We start from the raw sequence: 20957 nt of genomic DNA on the forward strand, positions 1-20957 counted from the left end.
GGTGTGGGAGTTGCGGTGGTACTGGTTTGGGAGTTGCGGTGGTACTGGTGTGGGAGTTGCGGTGGTATTGGTGTGGGAGTTGCGGTGGTACTGGTGTGGGAGTTGCGGTGGTAATGATGTGGGAGTTGCGGTGGTACTGGTGTGGGAGTTGCGGTGGTAATGATGTGGGTGTTGCGGTGGTACTGGTGTGGGAGTTGCGGTGGTATTGGTGTGGGAGTTGCGGTGGTATTGGTGTGGGAGTTGCGGTGGTACTGGTGTGGGAGTTGCGGTGGTAATGATGTGGGAGTTGCGGTGGTACTGGTGTGGGAGTTGCGGTGGTAATGATGTGGGTGTTGCGGTGGTACTGGTGTGGGAGTTGCGGTGGTATTGGTGTGGGAGTTGCGGTGGTATTGGTGTGGGAGTTGCGGTGGTACTGGTTTGGGAGTTGCGGTGGTAATGATGTGGGAGTTGCGGTGGTACTGGTGTGGGAGTTGCGGTGGTATTGGTGTGGGAGTTGCGGTGATTCAGGCAGATGTTGAAGCGACCAGTCCAGGCAGGCTGGGCAGGGAGGAGGACTCTTAGTTCTCGGTGTGATGGAATACTTCATAGGAGTTTTGGTTGTACTGGTAGTATTGGTGGTACTGGTAGTAATAGTGTAGGGTATTGGTGGTACTGGTAGTAATGGTGGTACTGTTGGTCCAGGCAGATGTTGGTGTGATAGGTCCAGGCAGGCCAGCGAGGGAGGAGGACTCTGGATCTCTGTGTGATGATATATTGGTGTAGGGGTACTAGTGTAGGGGTACTAGTGTAGGGGTACTGGTGGTACTGGTGTAGGGGCAGTGGTTGTACTGGTGGTACTGGTGTAGGGATTTTGGTGATTCAAGCAGGTATTGGTGTTTCGAGTCCAGGCAGGCCAGGGAGGGAGGAGGAGGACTCAGGAGGACGAGGAGGAGGAGGACTCAGGAGGAGGAGGAGGAGGACTCTGGAGGGAGGAGGAGGAGGACTCTGGAGGGAGGAGGAGGAGGAGGACTCTGGAGGGAGGAGGAGGAGGAGGACTCTGGTTTTCGGTGTGATGAGATACAGGAAGCCCAGAGAGGAGGAAGTTCTAGAAAAGCAGAAACTGGAGGAGGGAGGGGGAGGGGAGGGAGACTCTGAGTGCAGGGAAGTTCCATAAAGTCCTGATTTCAGAGGAGGAAAGTTGGGGGATCAGGGGGGCAGAGATGTCCCCAGAAGACCCCTGATCCTGGGACGGTAGGGACCCCCCCTCTGCTGGAACAATCATCGGTCAGGATGGCGGCCACAGACAGAGCTCTGAAGGAGGGACAACTCCACATCAAACAGAACAAGTTCGGGAAGGTGAGTCCCCCCTCCTCCTGCTGGACGATCAATACTCATCAATAATCAGAAGATGGTCAGAGAATTGAGAACGATCGATCAGGAGGAGGAGGAGAGCGAAACCAGACTCCGCCCACAACTCGGATAACCCCAATAGACTCCGTCCCCAGCACACCCTACGCATGGGCGACCCCCAACCTCCGCACGCCCTACGCATGGGTGACCCCCAACCTCCGCACGCCCTACGCATGGGCGACCTCCAACCTCCGCACGCCCTACGCATGGGCGACCCCCAACCTCCGCACGCCCTACGCATGGGCGACCTCCAACCTCCGCACGCCCTACGCATGGGCGACCCCCAACCTCCGCACGCCCTACGCATGGGCGACCTCCAACCTCCGCACGCCCTACGCATGGGCGACCTCCAACCTCCGCACGCCCTACGCATGGGCGACCTCCAACCTCCGCACGCCCTACGCATGGGCGACCCCCAACCTCCGCACGCCCTACGCATGGGCGACCCCCAACCTCCGCACGCCCTACGCATGGGCGACCCCCAACCTCCGCACGCCCTACGCATGGGCGACCCCCAACCTCCGCACGCCCTACGCATGGGCGACCCCCAACCTCCGCACGCCCTACGCATGGGCGACCCCCAACCTCCGCACGCCCTACGCATGGGCGACCCCCAACCTCCGCACGCCCTACGCATGGGCGACCCCCAACCTCCGCACGCCCTACGCATGGGCGACCCCCAACCTCCGCACGCCCTACGCATGGGCGACCCCCAACCTCCGCACACCCTACGCATGGGCGACCCCCAACCTCCGCACACCCTACGCATGAATGGCCCCAATCCCCGCACACCCTACACATTGGGCGACACCAACCTCCGCACACCCTACACATGGGCGACACCAACCTCCGCACACCCTACGCATGGGCGACCCCCAACCTCCGCACACCCTACGCATGGGCGACCCCCAACCTCCGCACACCCTACGCATGGGCGACCTCCAACCTCCGCACACCCTACACATGGGCGGCCCCAATCCCCGCACACCCTACGCATGGGCGACCCCCAACCTCCATACGCCCTACGCATGGGCAACCCCCAACCTCCGCACACCCTACGCATGAATGGCCCCAATCCCCGCACACCCTACACATTGGGCGACACCAACCTCCGCACACCCTACACATGGGCGACACCAACCTCCGCACACCCTACGCATGGGCGACCTCCAACCTCCGCACACCCTACGCATGGGCGACCCCCAACCTCCGCACACCCTACGCATGGGCGACCTCCAACCTCTGCACACCCTACGCATGGGCGACCCCCAACCTCCGCACACCCTACGCATGGGCAACCTCCAACCTCCGCACACCCTACGCATGGGCGGCCCCAATCCCCGCACACCCTACGCATGGGCGACCCCCAACCTCCATACGCCCTACGCATGGGCAACCTCCGCACACCCCACGCATGAATGGCCCCAATCCCCGCACACCCTACACATTGGGCGACACCAACCTCCGCACACCCTACACATGGGCGACACCAACCTCCGCACACCCTACGCATGAATGGCCCCAATCCCCGCACACCCTACACATTGGGCGACACCAACCTCCGCACACCCTACGCATGGGCGACCCCCAACCTCCGCACACCCTACGCATGGGCGACCCCCAACCTCCGCACACCCTACGCATGGGCCACCCCAACCTCCGCACACCCTACGCATGAATGGCCCCAATCCCCGCACACCCTACACATTGGGCGACACCAACCTCCGCACACCCTACGCATGGGCGACCCCCAACCTCCGCACACCCTACGCATGGGCGACCCCCAACCTCCGCACACCCTACGCATGGGCGACCCCCCCAACCTCCGCACACCCTACGCATGGGCGACCCCCCCAACCTCCGCACACCCTACACATGGGCGACCCCCAACCTCCGCACACCCTACGCATGGGCCACCCCAACCTCCGCACACCCTACGCATGATAGGCCCCAATCCCCGCACACCCTACACATGGGCAGCCCCAGTCCCCGCACACTCTACGCATGGGCGACCCCAACCTCCACACACTCTACATATTAGTGGCCCCAAACTCTACTTGTTTGGACTGATTGGTAACGTTCCTCTAATTGGGCGTGTCCAGAGGGTCTCAGGGTTTCATCCAGCCAATCCTGCCTTCTGTATATAATGGGGGAGGGGTACGGGGTGAATCGCTGATTTTCTATTATTGATTGCTGATTCCGAGCTGCAGAGAAAGTCATTTAGGGTGGAGTTGGTAAGATCAAAAGGTGGAGCATCCAGACAGGACCAGAGACTCCTCCCACTATCCACATTCCCCGCCCCCACGGAGCACTCAGAAATGTTCCTGCATCACAGCTGTTTGCTACGTCTAAACATGGCTCTGGAAATGGACTTGGCACGCAGACTCCACCCCCTCCCATCTGATTAGAGCAGGCCCGGCTACTTCAATGGGGTGGGGCATACAATCTTCCACCCCTTTTGTGATTGGAAAGAGGAGGGACAAGCAACTTTGACCCCTCCCATATGATTGGAGCCTCTGTCCCCTCCCAAATGATGGAAGAGAGGCGGGGCTAATGACGATACGTCCGTCCCATGCAGTATAAGATCTTCTGTATGACATTCAGTAATCGTCCTTATTGTTGGGGTCACTGAGCGAGTGGGGGTGTCCCCGGCCCCTGGAAGAGGAGGGCCCTGGGGGGGCCCAGGGGAGGAGAGCCCTGGGAGGGGGCCCAGGAATCCTCCTTTAAATCTTACATAGCTGAGCATCTTTGTGATGTCTCTGATCTTCGTACCTCTGGGGTCATCGATCGATTCCCTGCTATTGGCCTCCATGGGAGCCGCTCCCTTTGAACTTCTGGTATTGCCCAGCGTGCTGGTAAATGTTGGAGAATCTCTGATTTTCCATTTAACTTTATCCCCCCAACCTGCCACTTCAGCCCCCCCAACTGGCGACTTCAGCCCCCCCAACCTGCGACTTTAACCCCTCCAACCTGCCACTTCAGCCCCCCCAACCTGCAACTTCAACCCCCTCAAACCTGCGACTTCAGCCCCCCCCAACCTGCCACTTCAGTACCCCCCAACCTGCCACTTCAGCCCCCCCAACCTGCCACTTCAGCACCCCCCAACCGGCGACTTCAGCCCCCCCAACCTGCCACTTCAGCTCCCCCAACCTGCAACTTCAGCCCCCCCAACCTGCCACTTCAACCCCCCCCAACTGGCGACTTCAGCTCTCCCCAACCTGCCACTTCAACCCCCCCAACCTGCCACTTCAGCCCCCCCAACCTGCCACTTCAGCTCTCCCCAACCGGCGACTTCAGCCCCCCCAACCTGCCACTTCAACCCCCCCCCAACCGGCGACTTCAGCTCTCCCCAACCTGCCACTTCAACCCCCCCAACCTGCCACTTCAGCCCCCCCAACCTGCCACTTCAGCACCCCCCAACCTGCGACTTCAGCTCTCCCCAACCTGCGACTTCAGCCCCCCCAACCTGCCACTTCAGCCCCCCCAACCTGCGATTTCAGCTCTCCTTAACCGGCAACTTCAACCCCCCCAACCTGCTACTTCAGCCCCCCCAACCTGCCACTTCAGGTCTCCCCAACCGGCGACTTCAGCCCCCCCAACCTGCGACTTCAGCCCCCCCAACCTGCCACTTCAGCCCCCCCAACCTGCCACTTCAGCCCCCCCAACCTGCCACTTCAGCCCCCCCAACCTGCCACTTCAGCCCCCCCAACCTGCCACTTCAACCCCCCCAACCTGCGACTTCAGCCCCCCCAACCGGCGACTTCAGCTCTCCCCAACCGGCGACTTCAACCCCCCCAACCTGCCACTTCAGCCCCCCCAACCTGCGACTTCAGCTCTCCCCAACCGGCGACTTCAGCCCCCCCCAACCTGCGACTTCAGCCCCCCCAACCTGCCACTTCAACCCCCCCAACCTGCGACTTCAGCCCCCCCAACCGGCGACTTCAGCCCCCCCAACCTGCCACTTCAGCACCCCCCAACCTGCCACTTCAACCCCCCCAACCTGCCACTTCAGCCCCCCCAACCGGCGACTTCAGCCCCCCTCAACCTGTGACTTCAGCCCCCCCAACCGGCGACTTCAGCCCCCCAACCGGCGACTTCAGCCCCCCAATCTGCGACTTCAGCCCCCCCAACCTGAGACTTCAGCCCCCCCAACCTGCGACTTCAGCCCCCCCAACCTGCCACTTCAGCCCCCCCCAACCTGCCACTTCAGCCCCCCCCAACCTGCCACTTCAGCCCCCCCCAACCTGCCACTTCAGCTCCCCCCAACCTGCGACTTCAGCCCCCCCAACCTGCGACTTCAGCCCCCCCAACCGGCGACTTCAACTCCCCCAACCTGCGACTTCAGCTCCCCCCAACCTGCGACTTCAGCTCCCTCCAACCAGCGACTTCAGCCCCCCCCCAACCTGCGACTTCAGCACCCCCCAACCTGCGACTTCAGCACCCCCCAACCTGCCACTTCAGCACCCCCCAACCTGCCACTTCAACCCCCTCAACCTGCGACTTCAGCTCCCCCAACCGGTGACTTCAGCCCCCCCAACCAGCGACTTCAGCCCCCCCTAATCTGCGACTTCAGCCCCCCCTAATCTGCGCCTTCAGCCCCCCCTAATCTGCGCCTTCAGCCCCCCCAACCTGCCACTTCAGCCCCTCCCAACCTGCAACTTCAGCCCGCCCAACCGGCGACTTCAGCCCCCCCAACCTGCCACTTCAGCCCCCCCAACCTGCCACTTCAGCCCCTCCCAACCTGCCACTTCAACCCCCCAACCTGCAACTTCAGCTCCCCCCAACTGGCGACTTCAGCCCCCCCAACCTGCCACTTCAGCTCCCCCCAACCTGCCACTTCAGCACCCCCAACCTGCGACTTCAAACCCCCAACCCGCCACTTCAGCCCCCCAACCCGCGACTTCAGCCCCCCCAACCCGCCACTTCAGCCCCCCAACCTGCGACTTCAGCCCCCCCAACCCGCCACTTCAGCCCCCCCAACCCGCGACTTCAGCCCCCCCAACCCGCGACTTCAGCCCGCCCAACCCGCGACTTCAGCCCGCCCAACCCGCCACTTCAGCCCCCCCAACCCGCCACTTCAGCCCGCCCAACCCGCCACTTCAGCCCGCCCAACCCGCCACTTCAGCCCCCCCAACCCGCCACTTCAGCCCCCCCAACCCGCCACTTCAGCCTCCCCAACCCGCGACTTCAGCCCCCCCAACCCGCGACTTCAGCCCCCCCCAACTTGCGACTTCAGCCCCCCCAACCTGCGACTTCTGCCCCCCCAACCTGCGACTTCAGCCCCCCCCAACTTGCGACTTCTGCCCCCCCAACCTGCGACTTCAGCCCCCCCAACCTGCGATATCACTCTCCTGTACTGTTGCTGTGTTGTATGTTGTTGACGTGTGCTGTCACGTTGTATGAGGTTCTATGTTCTAGCTGATGTGAGCTCCAGGTCCCAGCTTTGCTGTGTTCCGTGTGAAGTATATATGTCTGGTTGTGGCGTTCCGTGTTGTCGCTCCCCCTCCCCTCCCCCGTCAGACATTTAGATGAAGTCGCTCAGAATCTCTCGTTTTTCTTGTTGCGTTCATTAGTTTCCTGTTGCTGGTTGTGTAACAGACGACTCCACGTGTGGTCCATGCTTTCGGTTTGTGAGCTCGGCCCCCACAGTCCCATCACTGAGATGTCACCAGGGGCCAATTCTGACCGGACACGGACCCAGCACTGACCCGACATGGACCCAGCACTGACCCGACATGGACCCACCACTGACCCGACATGGACCCACCACTGACCCGACATGGACCCAGCACTGACCCGACATGGACCCACCACTGACCCGTCATGGACCCAGCACTGACCCGACATGGACCCAGCACTGACCCGACATGGACCCACCACTGACCCGTCATGGACCCAGCACTGACCCGACATGGACCCACCACTGACCCGACATGGACCCACCACTGACCCGACATGGACCCAGCACTGACCCGACATGGACCCAGCACTGACCCGACATGGACCCACCACTGACCCGTCATGGACCCAGCACTGACCGGACACGGACCCGCCACTGACCCGACATGGACCCACCACTGACCCGACATGGACCCAGCACTGACCGGACACGGACCCGCCACTGACCCGACACGGACCCAGCACTGACCGGACACGGACCCACCACTGACCCGACACGGACCCAGCACTGACCCAACATGGACCCTCCACTGACCCGACACGCACCCACCACTGACCCAACACGGACCCACCACTGACCGGACACGGACCCGCCACTGACCGGACACGGACCCGCCACTGACCGGACACGGACCCGCCACTGTCCGGACACGGACCCGCCACTGTCCGGACACGGACCCGCCACTGTCCGGACACGGACCCGCCACTGTCCGGACACGGACCCAGCACTGACCGGACATGGACCCAGCACTGACTGGACACGGACCCGCCACTGACCCAGCACTGACCCAACAGGGAGCCACCACAGAGACACAAACTACTGAGGGGGAATCTCCCCATTGTGGGAGGGGCAGAGGCACAAACTACTGAGGCGGAGAATCTAACCATTGTGGGAGGGGCAGAGGCACAAACTACTGGGGGGATTCTCCCCATTGTGGGAGGGGCAGAGACACAAACTACAGGGGTGGGGAAATCTCCCCATTGTGGGAGGGGCAGAGACACAAACTACTGAGGGGGAATCTCCCCATTGTGGGAGGGGCAGAGACACAAACTACTGAGGGGGAATCTCCCCATTGTGGGAGGGGCAGAGACAAAAACTATTGTGGGGAGAATCTCCCCATTGTGGGAGGGGCAGACACAAACTACTGGGGTGGGGAAATCTCCCCATTGTGGGAGGGACAGAGATTTGCTGCTGACCTATGATGATGGTTATCAGTGCAGAGTGGAGGGGAGGGTCAGAGGGAGGAGCTTGTATTTGGGGCGTCTCTGGAATGTGTTGTAAATGTGGAGTTATGCTTTAATTCTGACAGAAATGACTCCACCCAGTAGTTGGTCAGAAATCAGGGCGGAGCCTATGGAACATTTCTCTCCAGCGGGGCCAAGGTTCCACCTCTGCGGAGATATTTAGGAATTCTAAATGCCGTTTCCATCCCGCCTCCCTTCCATCCATTGCAGATTTCCCAGAATCCTCTGGTCCTGTAGCGGCAACCCGGCTTTCAGGTTTACTGCTCTGGGAGACCAAGCCATTGGAAGACCCGCCCACAAAGGGCTGATGGGGGGCGGGTGTTTTATGGCACCTCCCACTCATTTGTGTATCTACAGTACAGAAGCAGGTAAGAATCTGCAATGTAGTGAGGAGAGGCCATTCTACCACGTTGGGTGATTTCCTGGTGTAGACCCCCCAATTCTCTTCCCAGATCTGGGGGTCTCCAGCACAGCAGGAATGTCTCCAGGGACAGGCTTGGCACTCTGACCTCACTGACTGCAAATGATTCCGGCAAACTTCCTCTTTCTGGCTCTTCAGGTGACAGATCTAATCTCTCATCATATATCATGATATCTCCTTGTATTTCTGTGGCCATAGTCCGGGGCCTAGGTGGGCTGTCCCTTGTATTTCTGTGGCCATAGTCCGGGGCCTAGGTGGGCTGTCCCTTGTATTTCTGTGGCCATAGGCCGGGGCCTAGGTGGGCTGTCCCTTGTATTTCTGTGGCCATAGGCCGGGGCCTAGGTGGACTGTCCCTTGTATTTCTGTGGCCATAGGCCGGGGCCTAGGTGGACTGTCCCTTGTATTTCTGTGGCCATAGTCCGGGGCCTAGGTGGACTGTCCCTTGTATTTCTGTGGCCATAGTCCGGGGCCTAGGTGGACTGTCCCTTGTATTTCTGTGGCCATAGGCCGGGGCCTAGGTGGACTGTCCCTTGTATTTCTGTGGCCATAGTCCGGGGCCTAGGTGGACTGTCCCTTGTAATTCTATGGCCATAGTCCGGGGCCTAGGTGGGCTGTCCCTTGTATTTCTGTAGCCATAGTCCGGGGCCTAGGTGTGCTGTCCCTTGTATTTCTGTGGCCATAGGTCAGTTCCTAGGTGTGCTGTCCCTTGTAATTCTATGGCCATAGGCCGGGGCCTAGGTGGGCTGTCCCTAGTACAGTTGCAAGAAAAAGTATGTGACCCCCTTGGGATTCCGTGGAGTTTTGCATGAATTGGGCATAAAATGTGCTCTGAACGTCATCTAAGTCACAACAATAGAAGAACACAGTCTGCTGAACATAATACTACACAAACATTAGATGTTGCCATGGTTTAATTGCACATAACATGTAAACATTCACAGTGCAGGGAGGAAAAAGTATGTGAACCTTTGGACTTAATAACTGGTTGACCCTCCTTTGGCAGCAATAACCTCAACCAAATGTTTCCTGTAGTTGCAGATCAGACCTGCACAACGATCTGGAGTCATTTTGGACCACTCCTCTTCACAAAACTGTTTCAGTGTAGCAATATTCTTGGGATGTCTGGTGTGAATCGCTCTCTTAAGGTCATGCCACAGCATTTCAATGGGGTTGAGGTCAGGACTCTGACTGGGCCACTTCAGAAGGCGTATTCTGTGCTGTTGCAGCCATTGTTTTGTTGAATGACTTGTATGCTTTGGGTCATCATTGTCCTGTTGCATCACCCATCCTCTGCGGAGCTTCAGTTGGCGGACAGAGGTTCCGGGAGGTTCCGGGAGGTTCGAGTTCACCGTCTTTCTTTTCTCTCTCCAGAAGTGGAAGCGTTGCTATGTCCTCCTGTATCCGGACTCGCCCTTCGGAGTGGCGCGATTGGAGATCTACGACTGGAAGGACGGCACAACGGCTGGGGAGAAATTTCACACCCGGAAAGCTGCCGACCGGAAAGTCATACGATTAGCAGAATGCATCCACGTGGCTCCAGCACCAGCAGAGAACGCCTATAAAGACAACATGGCCGCCTTCATCATAGAGACCAGCGACAAGACCATGCTGCTGTCTGCGGAGCCCGCTACCTGTGAGGAGTGGGTGCAGACACTGAGCGAGGCCGCATTCCCGGTGAGTGGAGGAGGGGAGAGGAGAAAGTAGGAGCAGTGGGTGCAGACACTGAGCGAGGCCGCGTTCCCGGTGAGTGGAGGAGGGGAGAAAGTAGGAGCAGTGGGTGCAGACACTGAGCGAGGCCGCATTCCCGGTGAGTGGAGGAGGGGAGAGGAGAAAGTAGGAGGAGTGGGTGCAGACACTGAGCGAGGCCGCATTCCCGGTGAGTGGAGGAGGGGAGAGGAGAAAGTAGGAGCAGTGGGTGCAGACACTGAGCGAGGCCGCATTCCCGGTGAGTGGAGGAGGGGAGAGGAGAAAGTAGGAGCAGTGGGTGCAGACACTGAGCGAGGCCGCATTCCCGGTGAGTGGAGGAGGGGAGAGGAGAAAGTAGGAGCAGTGGTTGCAGACACTGAGCGAGGCCACATTCCCGGTGAGTGGAGGAGGGGAGAGGAGAAAGTTGGAGCAGTGGTTGCAGACACTGAGCGAGGCCGCATTCCCGGTGAGTGGAGGAGGGGAGAGGAGAAAGTAGGAGCAGTGGGTGCAGACACTGAGCGAGGCCGCATTCCCAGTGAGTGGAGGAGGGGAGAGGAGAGGAGGAGGGGGAGGAGTAGGTACAGACACTGCAAGGCCACATTCCTGGTGAGTAGAGGAGGGAAGGGGGAAGATGATGGGGGGGTGGAGGAGGAAGGAGGACAATACATGGAGGAGGGGAATGAATGAAGGGAGGATGGGAATGAATGAAGGAGGAAGACAATGGATGGAGTAGGAGGGCAATAAATGGAGGAGTGGAATGAATGGAGGAGGAATGAGAATGAAGGGAGGAGGGGAATGAATGGAGGAGGAGGGGAATGGGGGAGGTGGAGAATGAATGGAGGGGAATGAATGGAGGAGAATGAAGGGAGGAGGGGAATGAATGGAGGAGAATGAATAGGGAAGAGGAGAATGAATGAAGAAGGAATGGAGAAGGGGAATGAATGAAGGTGGAAGACAATGGATGGAGTAGGAGGGCAATAAATGGAGGAGGAGGGGAATGAATGGAGGAGGAGAATTAACGGAGGAAGGTAATTAATGGAGGAGGTGGAGAATAAATGGAGGGAGGAGGAGAATGAATAGAGGAAGAGAATGAATGATGGAGGAGGGGAATGAATGGAGGAGAATGTGGAGAATGAATGGAGGAGGGTAATGTATGGAGGAGGGGAATGAATGAAGTAGCAGGACAATGAATGGAGGAGGAGGACAATGAACGGAGAAGGGCAATAAATGGAGAATGGAGGAGGAGAATGAATGGAGGAAGGAAATAAAGGAGGGGAATGAATGGAGTAGGGGAATGAATGGAGGAGGGGAAGAATGAATGGAGGAAGAGGGGAATGAATGGAGGAGGGGAATGAATGGAGGAGGAGGGGAATGAATGGAGGAGGGGGAGAATGAATGGAGGAAGAGGGTAATGGAGGAAGAGGGTAATGAATGGAGGAGGAGGGGAATGAATGTAGGAGGGGAATGAATGGAGGAGGGGAATGAATGGAGGAGGGGAATGGAGTAGGGGAATGAATGGAGGAGGGAATGAAGTAGGGGAATGAATGGAGGAGGGAATGAAGTAGCAGGACAATGAATGGAGAAAAAGGGCAATAAATGGAGGAGGAGGAGAATGAATGGAGGAAGGAATGAAAGGAGGAGGAGGGGAATGAATGGAGGAGGAGGAAATGAATGGAGGAGGGGAATGGAGTAGGGGAATGAATGGAGGAGGGGGAGAATGAATGGAGGAAGAGGGTAATGAATGGAGGAGGAGGGGAATGAATGTAGGAGGGGAATGAATGGAGGAGGGGAATGGAGTAGGGGAATGAATGGGAGGAGGGAATGAAGTAGCAGGACAATGAATGGAGAAAAAGGGCAATAAATGGAGGAGGAGGAGAATGAATGGAGGAAGGAATGAAAGGAGGAGGAGGGGAATGAATGGAGGAGGAGGGAATGAATGGAGGAGGAAGGAATGACTGGAGGAGGAGGGGAATGAATGGAGGAGGAGGAGCAGAGTCTCTCCTCCTCCACCTCCAGAGTGCCCCCTATCCTGTACATCCTTCCATAGGGGAAGCCTGTGTGGCCTGTGGGGAGGGGCTTCCCTCTGAATGATTCCACGTCTGACTGACCACCTTTCTGTCTATCAGGGAAATGTGAACGGTACAAAGCCGGGGAAGGACGGCCCAGACAGCGTGGCCCTAGAGATGGCGGTAAATAGTATCTACATCTCCCGAGAGCAAGGTGAGCCTCTCCATAGTGCCACGTGTGTCCTGCTCTGTGTATAACACCTCCTCTCCATAGTGCCACGTGTGTCCTGCTCTGTGTATATCTTCCCTTCTCTGTGTATAACACCTCCTCTTCATAGTGCCACGTGTGTCCTGCTCTGTGTATATCTCCCCCTCTCTGCGTATAACACCTCCTCTCCATAGTGCCACGTGTGTCCTGCTCTGTGTATATCTCCCCCTATCTGCGTATAACACCTCCTCTCCATAGTGCCACGTCACATCCCTCACTGATGGCACGTGGTTTATCCTCTGCAGCATCGGAGTTCTGGGTGACGGTACAGAGGACGGAGGCTGCGGAGCGCTGTGGTCTGAGGGGGTCGTATCTTCTCCGAGCCGAGAGCGATTGTCTCATACTGAAGAATGCCGAGACCAAGGAAAGCCTCTACTCCTGGCAATACAAACTGCTGCGCCGCTACGGGAGAGACAAGGTAGGAAGCCACAAAGACCCGATGATCCACGTCCACCAATCAGAGAGACACATAGAGAAGTGGAATGTATGGAAGGCAGATCCAGAATAGGAGGGAGGTTCCGAGATAGGAAGTCTTCTTTGAGATTTGAAGATGGAAGATCTGGAAGGAGGAAATCACATGTAGAGGCAGAAGGACGGTGAGCCACGAGAATCGGGTGATGGACAACGTGGAGTAGGCACGGGTGGAGGAACGTGGAGTAGGCACGGGTGGAGGAACGTGGAGTAGGCACGGGTGGAGGACACGTGGAGTAGGCACGGGTGGAGGACACGTGGAGTAGAAACGGGTGGAGGACACGTGGAGTAGAAACGGGTGGAGGACACGTTGAGTAGGCACGGGTGGAGGACACGTGGAGTAGGCACGGGTGGAGGACACGTGGAGTAGGCACGGGTGGAGGACACGTGGAGTAGGCACGGGTGGAGGACACGTGGAGTAGGCACGGGTGGAGGACACGTGGAGTAGGCACGGGTGGAGGACACGTGGAGTAGGCACGGGTGGAGGACACGTGGAGTAGGCACGGGTGGAGGACACGTGGAGTAGGCACGGGTGGAGGACACGAGGAGTAGGCACGGGTGGAGGACACGTGGAGTAGGCACGGGTGGAGGACACGTGGAGTAGGCACGGGTGGAGGACACGTGGAGTAGGCACGGGTGGAGGACACGTGGAGTAGAAACGGGTGGAGGACACGTGGAGTAGGCACGGGTGGAGGACACGTGGAGTAGGCACGGGTGGAGGACACGTGGAGTAGGCACGGGTGGAGGACACGTGGAGTAGGCACGGGTGGAGGACACGTGGAGTAGGCACGGGTGGAGGACACGTGGAGTAGGCACGGGTGGAGGACACGTGGAGTAGGCACGGGTGGAGGACACGTGGAGTAGGCACGGGTGGAGGACACGTGGAGTAGGCACGGGTGGAGGACACGTGGAGTAGGCACGGGTGGAGGACACGTGGAAAAGGCACTCGTGGAGAACACGTGGAGTAGGCACGGGTGGAGGACACGTGGAGTAGGCACTTGTGGAGGACACGTGGAGTAGGCACGGGTGGAGGACACGTGGAGTAGGCACGGGTGGAGAACACGTGGAGTAGAAACGGGTGGAGGACACGTGGAGTAGAAACGGGTGGAGGACAAGTGGAGTAGGCACGGGTGGAGGACACGGGGAGTAGGCACGGGTGGAGGACACGTGGAGTAGAAACGGGTGGAGGACACGTGGAGTAGGCACGGGTGGAGGACACGTGGAGTAGGCACGGGTGGAGGACACGTGGAGTAGGCACGGGTGGAGGACACGTGGAGTAGGCACGGGTGGAGGACACGTGGAGTAGGCACGGGTGGAGGACACGTGGAGTAGGCACGGGTGGAGGACACGTGGAGTAGGCACGGGTGGAGGACACGTGGAGTAGGCACGGGTGGAGGACACGTGGAGTAGGCACGGGTGGAGGACACGTGGAGTAGGCACGGGTGGAGGACACGTGGAAAAGGCACTCGTGGAGGACACGTGGAGTAGGCACGGGTGGAGGACACGGGGAGTAGGCACGGGTGGAGGACACGTGGAGTAGAAACGGGTGGAGGACACGTGGAGTAGAAACGGGTGGAGGACACGTGGAGTAGAAACGGGTGGAGGACACGTGGAGTAGGCACGGGTGGAGGACACGTGGAGTAGGCACGGGTGGAGGACACGTGGAGTAGGCACGGGTGGAGGACACGTGGAGTAGGCACGGGTGGAGGACACGTGGAGTAGGCACGGGTGGAGGACACGTGGAGTAGGCACGGGTGGAGGACACGTGGAGTAGGCACGGGTGGAGGACACGTGGAGTAGGCACGGGTGGAGGACACGTGGAAAAGGCACTCGTGGAGAACACGTGGAGTAGGCACTCGTGGAGGACACGTGGAGTAGGCATGGGTGGAGGATAAGTGGAGTAGGCACTCGTGGAGGATACGTGGAGTAGGCACGGGTGGAGGACACGTGGAGTAGGCACGGGTGGAGGACACGTGGAGTAGGCACGGGTGGAGGACACGTGGAGTAGGCACGGGTGGAGGACACGTGGAGTAGGCACGGGTGGAGGACACGTGGAGTAGGCACGGGTGGAGGACACGTGGAGTAGGCACGGGTGGAGGACACGTGGAGTAGGCACTTGTGGAGGACACGTGGAGTAAGCATGGGTGGAGGACACGTGGAGTAGGCACTCGTGGAGGACACGTGGAGTAGGCACTCGTGGAGGATACGTGGAGTAGGCACGGGTGGAGGACACGTGGAGTAGGCACGGGTGGAGGACACGTGGAGTAGGCACGGGTGGAGGACACGTGGAGTAGGCACGGGTGGAGGACACGTGGAGTAGGCACGGGTGGAGGACACGTGGAGTAGGCACGGGTGGAGGACACGTGGAGTAGGCACGGGTGGAGGACACGTGGAGTAGGCACGGGTGGAGGACACGTGGAGTAGGCACGGGTGGAGGACACGTGGAGTAGGCACTCGTGGAGGACACATGGAGCTCCAATAGATGAACAAAGCAGCCAGAGAGTGGCTGGAGAAATGTATATCAATGTCTTCTACTGGTTGTAAGAATCAATGGATATTGGGGCGACCATGAGCAGAGTCCCCCAAAGAGGAATCGGGGTTCCGGAGCGCCAGGAAATCAGCTGCCAATACGGCTACCGCTGTACAAGACCACATCGAGGAGAGGGATTCAGGATAACGGGGAACGGGATTCGCTGTCCATCGGGGAGGAGGAGAGGGATTCAGGATAACGGGGAACGGGATTCGTTGTCCATCGGGGAGGAGGAGAGGGATTCGGGATAACAGGGAACGGGATTCGTTGTCCATCGGGGAGGAGGAGAGGGATTCGGGATAACAGGGAACGGGATTCGTTGTCCATCGGGGAGGAGGAGAGGGATTCAGGATAACGGGGAACGGGATTCGCTGTCCATCGGGGAGGAGGAGAGGGATTCGGGATAACAGGGAGGAGGAGAGGGATTCAGGATAACAGGGAACGGGATTCGTTGTCCATCGGGGAGGAGGAGAGGGATTCGGGATAACGGGGAACGGGATTCGTTGTCCATCGGGGAGGAGGAGAGGGATTTGGGATAACAGGGAATGGGATTCGTTGTCCATCGGGGAGGAGGAGAGGGATTCAGGATAACAGGGAACGGGATTCGTTGTCCATCGGGGAGGAGGAGAGGGATTCAGGATAACGGGGAACGGGATTCGTTGTCCATCGGGGAGGAGGAGAGGGATTCGGGATAACGGGGAACGGGATTCGTTGTCCATCGGGGAGGAGGAGAGGGATTTGGGATAACAGGGAATGGGATTCGTTGTCCATCGGGGAGGAGGAGAGGGATTCGGGATAACAGGGAACGGGATTCGTTGTCCATCAGGGAGGAGGAGAGGGATTCGGGATAACAGGGAGGAGGAGAGGGATTCAGGATAACAGGGAATGGGATTCGTTGTCCATCGGGGAGGAGGAGAGGGATTCGGGATAACAGGGAGGAGGAGAGGGATTCAGGATAACAGGAAGGAGGAGAGGGATTCGGGATAACAGGGAGGAGGAGAGGGATTCGGGATAACAGGGAGGAGGAGAGGGATTCAGGATAACAGGGAGAAGGAGAGGGATTCAGGATAACAGGGAGGAGGAGAGGGATTCAGGATAACAGGGAATGGGATTTGTTGTCCATCGGGAAGGAGGAGAGGGATTTGGGATAACAGGGAACAGAATTCGTTGTCCATCGGGGAGGAGGAGAGGGATTCGGGATAACGGGGAAGGGGATTCGTTGTCCATCGGGGAGAAGGAGAGGGATTCGGGATAACGGGGAACGGGATTCGTTGTCCATCAGGGAGGAGGAGAGGGATTTGGGATAACGGGGAACGGGATTCGTTGTCCATCAGGGAGGAGGAGAGGGATTCGGGATAACAGGGAATGGGATTTGTTGTCCATCAGGGAGGAGAAGAGGGATTCGGGATAACAGGGAGGAGGAGAGGGATTCGGGATAACGGAGGAGGAGAGGGATTCGGGATAACAGGAAGGAGGAGAGGGATTCAGGATAACAGGGAATGGGATTCGTTGTCCATCAGGGAGGAGGAGAGGGATTCGGGATAACAGGGAACAGAATTCGTTGTCCATCGGGGAGGAGGAGAGGGATTTGGGATAACAGGGAAAGGGATTCGGGATAACAGGGAGAAGGAGAGGGATTCGGGATAATGGGGAACGGGATTCGTTGTCCATCAGGGAGGAGAGGGATTCGGGATAACAGGGAACAAGATTTGTTGTCCATCAGGGAGGAGAGGGATTCAGGATAACGGGGAAGGGGATTCGTTGTCCATCAGGGAGGAGGAGAGGGGTTCGGGATAACAGGGAACGGGATTCGTTGTCCATCAGGGAGGAGGAGAGGGATTCGGGATAACAGGGAGAAGGAGAGTGATTCGGGATAACAGGGAGAAGGAGAGGGATTCGGGATAACAGGGAACAAGATTTGTTGTCCATCAGGGAGGAGGAGAGGGGTTCAGGATAACGGGGAAGGGGATTCGTTGTCCATCAGGGAGGAGGAGAGGGATTCGGGATAACAGGGAGAAGGAGAGTGATTCGGGATAACAGGGAGAAGGAGAGGGATTCGGGATAACGGGGAACGGGATTCGTTGTCCATCAGGGAGGAGGAGAGGGATTCGGGATAACGGGGAACGGGATTTGGAACACAGTGCACAGAGGGTCAGTAACATCTTGTAAAGCAGACAAATGGGAGGAGCTGAATAACAGGCTCTTCAGAAGGCCGTGGTGCTCTGACTCTCATGCAGGCGTGATGATTGGCCGTCAGGGAGGAGGAGAGGGATTCGGGATAACAGGCTCTTCAGAAGAAGGCCGTGGTGCTCTTACTCTCATGTAGGCGTGATGGTTGGCCGTCAGGGAGGAGGAGAGGGATTCGGGATAACAGGCTCTTCAGAAGAAGGCCGTGGTGCTCTGACTCTCATGCAGGCGTGATGATTGGCCGTCAGGGAGGAGGAGAGGGATTCGGGATAACAGGCTCTTCAGAAGGCCGTGGTGCTCTGACTCTCATGTAGGCGTGATGGTTGGCCGTCAGGGAGGAGGAGAGGGATTCGGGATAACAGGCTCTTCAGAAGGCCGTGGTGCTCTGACCCTCATGTAGGCGTGATGGTTGGCCGTCAGGGAGGAGGAGAGGGATTCGGGATAACAGGCTCTTCAGAAGGCCGTGGTGCTCTGACCCTCATGTAGGCGTGATGGTTGGCCGTCAGGGAGGAGGAGAGGGATTCGGGATAACAGGCTCTTCAGAAGAAGGCCGTGGTGCTCTGACTCTCATGTAGGCGTGATGGTTGGCCGTCAGGGAGGAGGAGAGGGATTCGGGATAACAGGCTCTTCAGAAGGCCGTGGTGCTCTGACCCTCATGTAGGCGTGATGGTTGGCCGTCATGAAATGTTGACCCGGCTGGTTTCTCAACATGTTTACCTTGAAGGAACCTTTAGTGAAACGTTTGAGATCCTGAGGAACCCCTGAAATGTTCCCATCTACAGCTCACAGCACATTGGTGCGATCAGCCGGTCAGGTAACCACAATTGTTTTTAGAAATCACATTAAATAATAGAAGAAATAATAAAACTGACATATTTCATGTGAAACTTGTGCTGGATGTTTTCTGCAGAAGCTCCATTCTGGGTCAAACTTGAGACAAGCAGTGTACAGGGGGCAGCAGAAGAGGATAGGGCTCAGCAATTACAGCTCCTAAAAGTAGCCATCCCCCCTTTTTTAAGGGACCAAATGTAATTGGACAATTGAATCAAAAGCTGTTTTCTGGCCAGGTGTGGGCTACTCCATTATTTCTTCATCAATTAAGCAGGTAAAAGGTCTGGAGTTGGTTCTGCGGGATTTATATTTGGAATCTATTGCTGTGAACCTCCATCATACGTTCAGAGGAGCTGTCCATGCAAGTGACACCGGCCATTGTACAGCTTCAAAAACTAAACCAAGCCATCAGAGAGATCGCAGCAACATTAGGAGCGGCCAAATCAACAGTTTGGTCCATTCTGAGGAAAGAAGAACGCAGTGGTGAGCTCAGCGACATAAAAAGGCATGGACGTCCACGGGAGACACAAGTGGTGGATAATCGCAGGATCCTCTCCAAGGTAAATAAAACCCATTCACAACATCCAGACAAGTGAAGGACACTCTCCAATAGGTGGGTGTATCATTGTCAAAGTCTACAATCAAGAGGAGACTTCACGAGAGCAAATACAGAGGGTTCACCACAAGGTGCAAACCATTCATAAGCCTGAAGAATAGAAAAGACAGATTAGACTTTGCCAAAAAACATCTAAAAAAGCCGGACCAGTTCTGGAAAAGCATTCTTTGGACGGATGACACGAAGATGAATCTGTACCAGAATGACTGGAAGAACAAAGTGTGGAGAAGGCTTGGAACAGCTCATGATCCAAAGCACACAACGTCATCTGTAAAACATGGCGGAGGCAGGGTGATGGCATGGGCAGAGGCAGGGTGATGGCATGGGCGGAGGCAGGGTGATGGCATGGGCGGAGGTAGGGTGATGGCATTGGTGGAGGCAAAAGGCATGGGCATGCATGGCTTCCAGTGGCACTGGGTCATTGGTGGTTACTGATCATGTGACAGAAGACAGAAGCAGCCGGATGAATTTTGCCGTGTTTACAGATCTACGGTCAGCCCAGATTCTGACAAATGCAGCAAAGATGATTGGACGGCGCTTCACAGTACAGATGGACAATGATCCAAAACACACTGCAAGAGCAACCCAGAAGGAAGGAAAAGAAGTGGAATATTCTGCAATGACCGAGTCAGTCACCTGATCTCAACCCAACTGAGCATGCATTTCACTTGCTGAAGGCAAAACTAAACGCAGAAAGACCCACAAAGAACAACTGAAGACAGCTGCAGTTAGAGCCTGACACAGAATCAGACAGGAGGAAACCCAGTCTTTGGTCATGTCCATGGGTTCCAGACTTCAGGCAAAGCATCAGACAGGAGGAAACCCAGTCTTTGGTCATGTCCATGGGTTCCAGACTTCAGGCAAAGCATCAGACAGGAGGAAACCCAGTCTTTGGTCATGTCCATGGGTTCCAGACTTCAGGCAAAGCATCAGACAGGAGGAAACCCAGTCTTTGGTCATGTCCATGGGTTCCAGACTTCAGGCAATGCATCAGAAAAGAGGAAACCCAGTCTTTGGTCATGTCCATGGGTTCCAGACTTCAGGCAAAGCATCAGAAAGGAGGAAACGCAGTCTTTGGTCATGTCCATGGGTTCCAGACTTCAGGCAAAGCATCAGAAAGGAGGAAACCCAGTCTTTGGTCACGTCCATGGGTTCCAGACCTCAGGCAAAGCATCAGAAAGGAGGAAACCTAGTCTTTGGTCACGTCCATGGGTTCCAGACTTCAGGCAAAGCATAAGAAAGGAGGAAACCCAGTCTTTGGTCACGTCCATGGGTTCCAGACTTCAGGCAAAGCATCAGAAAGGAGGAAACCCAGTCTTTGGTCACGTCCATGGGTTCCAGACTTCAGGCAAAGCATCAGAAAGGAGGAAACCCAGTCTTTGGTCACGTCCATGGGTTCCAGACTTCAGGCAAAGCATCAGAAAGGAGGAAACCCAGTCTTTGGTCACGTCCATGGGTTCCAGACTTCAGGCAAAGCATCAGAAAGGAGGAAACCCAGTCTGTGGTCACGTCCATGGGTTCCAGACTTCAGGCAAAGCATCAGAAAGGAGGAAACCTAGTCTTTGGTCACGTCCATGGGTTCCAGACTTCAGGCAAAGCATAAGAAAGGAGGAAACCCAGTCTTTGGT

General features: G+C 57.3%; 1 protein-coding gene across 2 annotated transcripts in view; it reads left to right on the top strand.

Annotated features, from left to right (window-relative positions):
- Positions 1–1089: 1089 nt before the first annotated feature.
- Positions 1090–20957, top strand: part of DOK1 (docking protein 1) — a 27782-nt gene continuing 7914 nt past the window's right edge. Inside the window, exons 1-4 of one of the 2 annotated variants that reach the window (XM_089667938.1) lie at positions 1090–1335; positions 10106–10408; positions 12547–12640; positions 12940–13112. In XM_089667938.1, the coding sequence (XP_089524064.1) occupies positions 1270–1335; positions 10106–10408; positions 12547–12640; positions 12940–13112 (636 nt within the window). In that variant the 5' untranslated portion in view covers positions 1090–1269. Of the gene's footprint in view, positions 1336–10105; positions 10409–10512; positions 10749–12546; positions 12641–12939; positions 13113–20957 lie in introns of those variants that run through there. The other variant, XM_089667939.1, reaches the window with a different exon arrangement.

This window comes from Staurois parvus, unplaced genomic scaffold (genome assembly GCF_062004578.1).
Source record: "Staurois parvus isolate SC_StPar_1 unplaced genomic scaffold, SC_StPar_1.0 ptg003685l, whole genome shotgun sequence".
In the NCBI taxonomy this organism is placed as follows: domain Eukaryota; kingdom Metazoa; phylum Chordata; class Amphibia; order Anura; family Ranidae; genus Staurois; species Staurois parvus.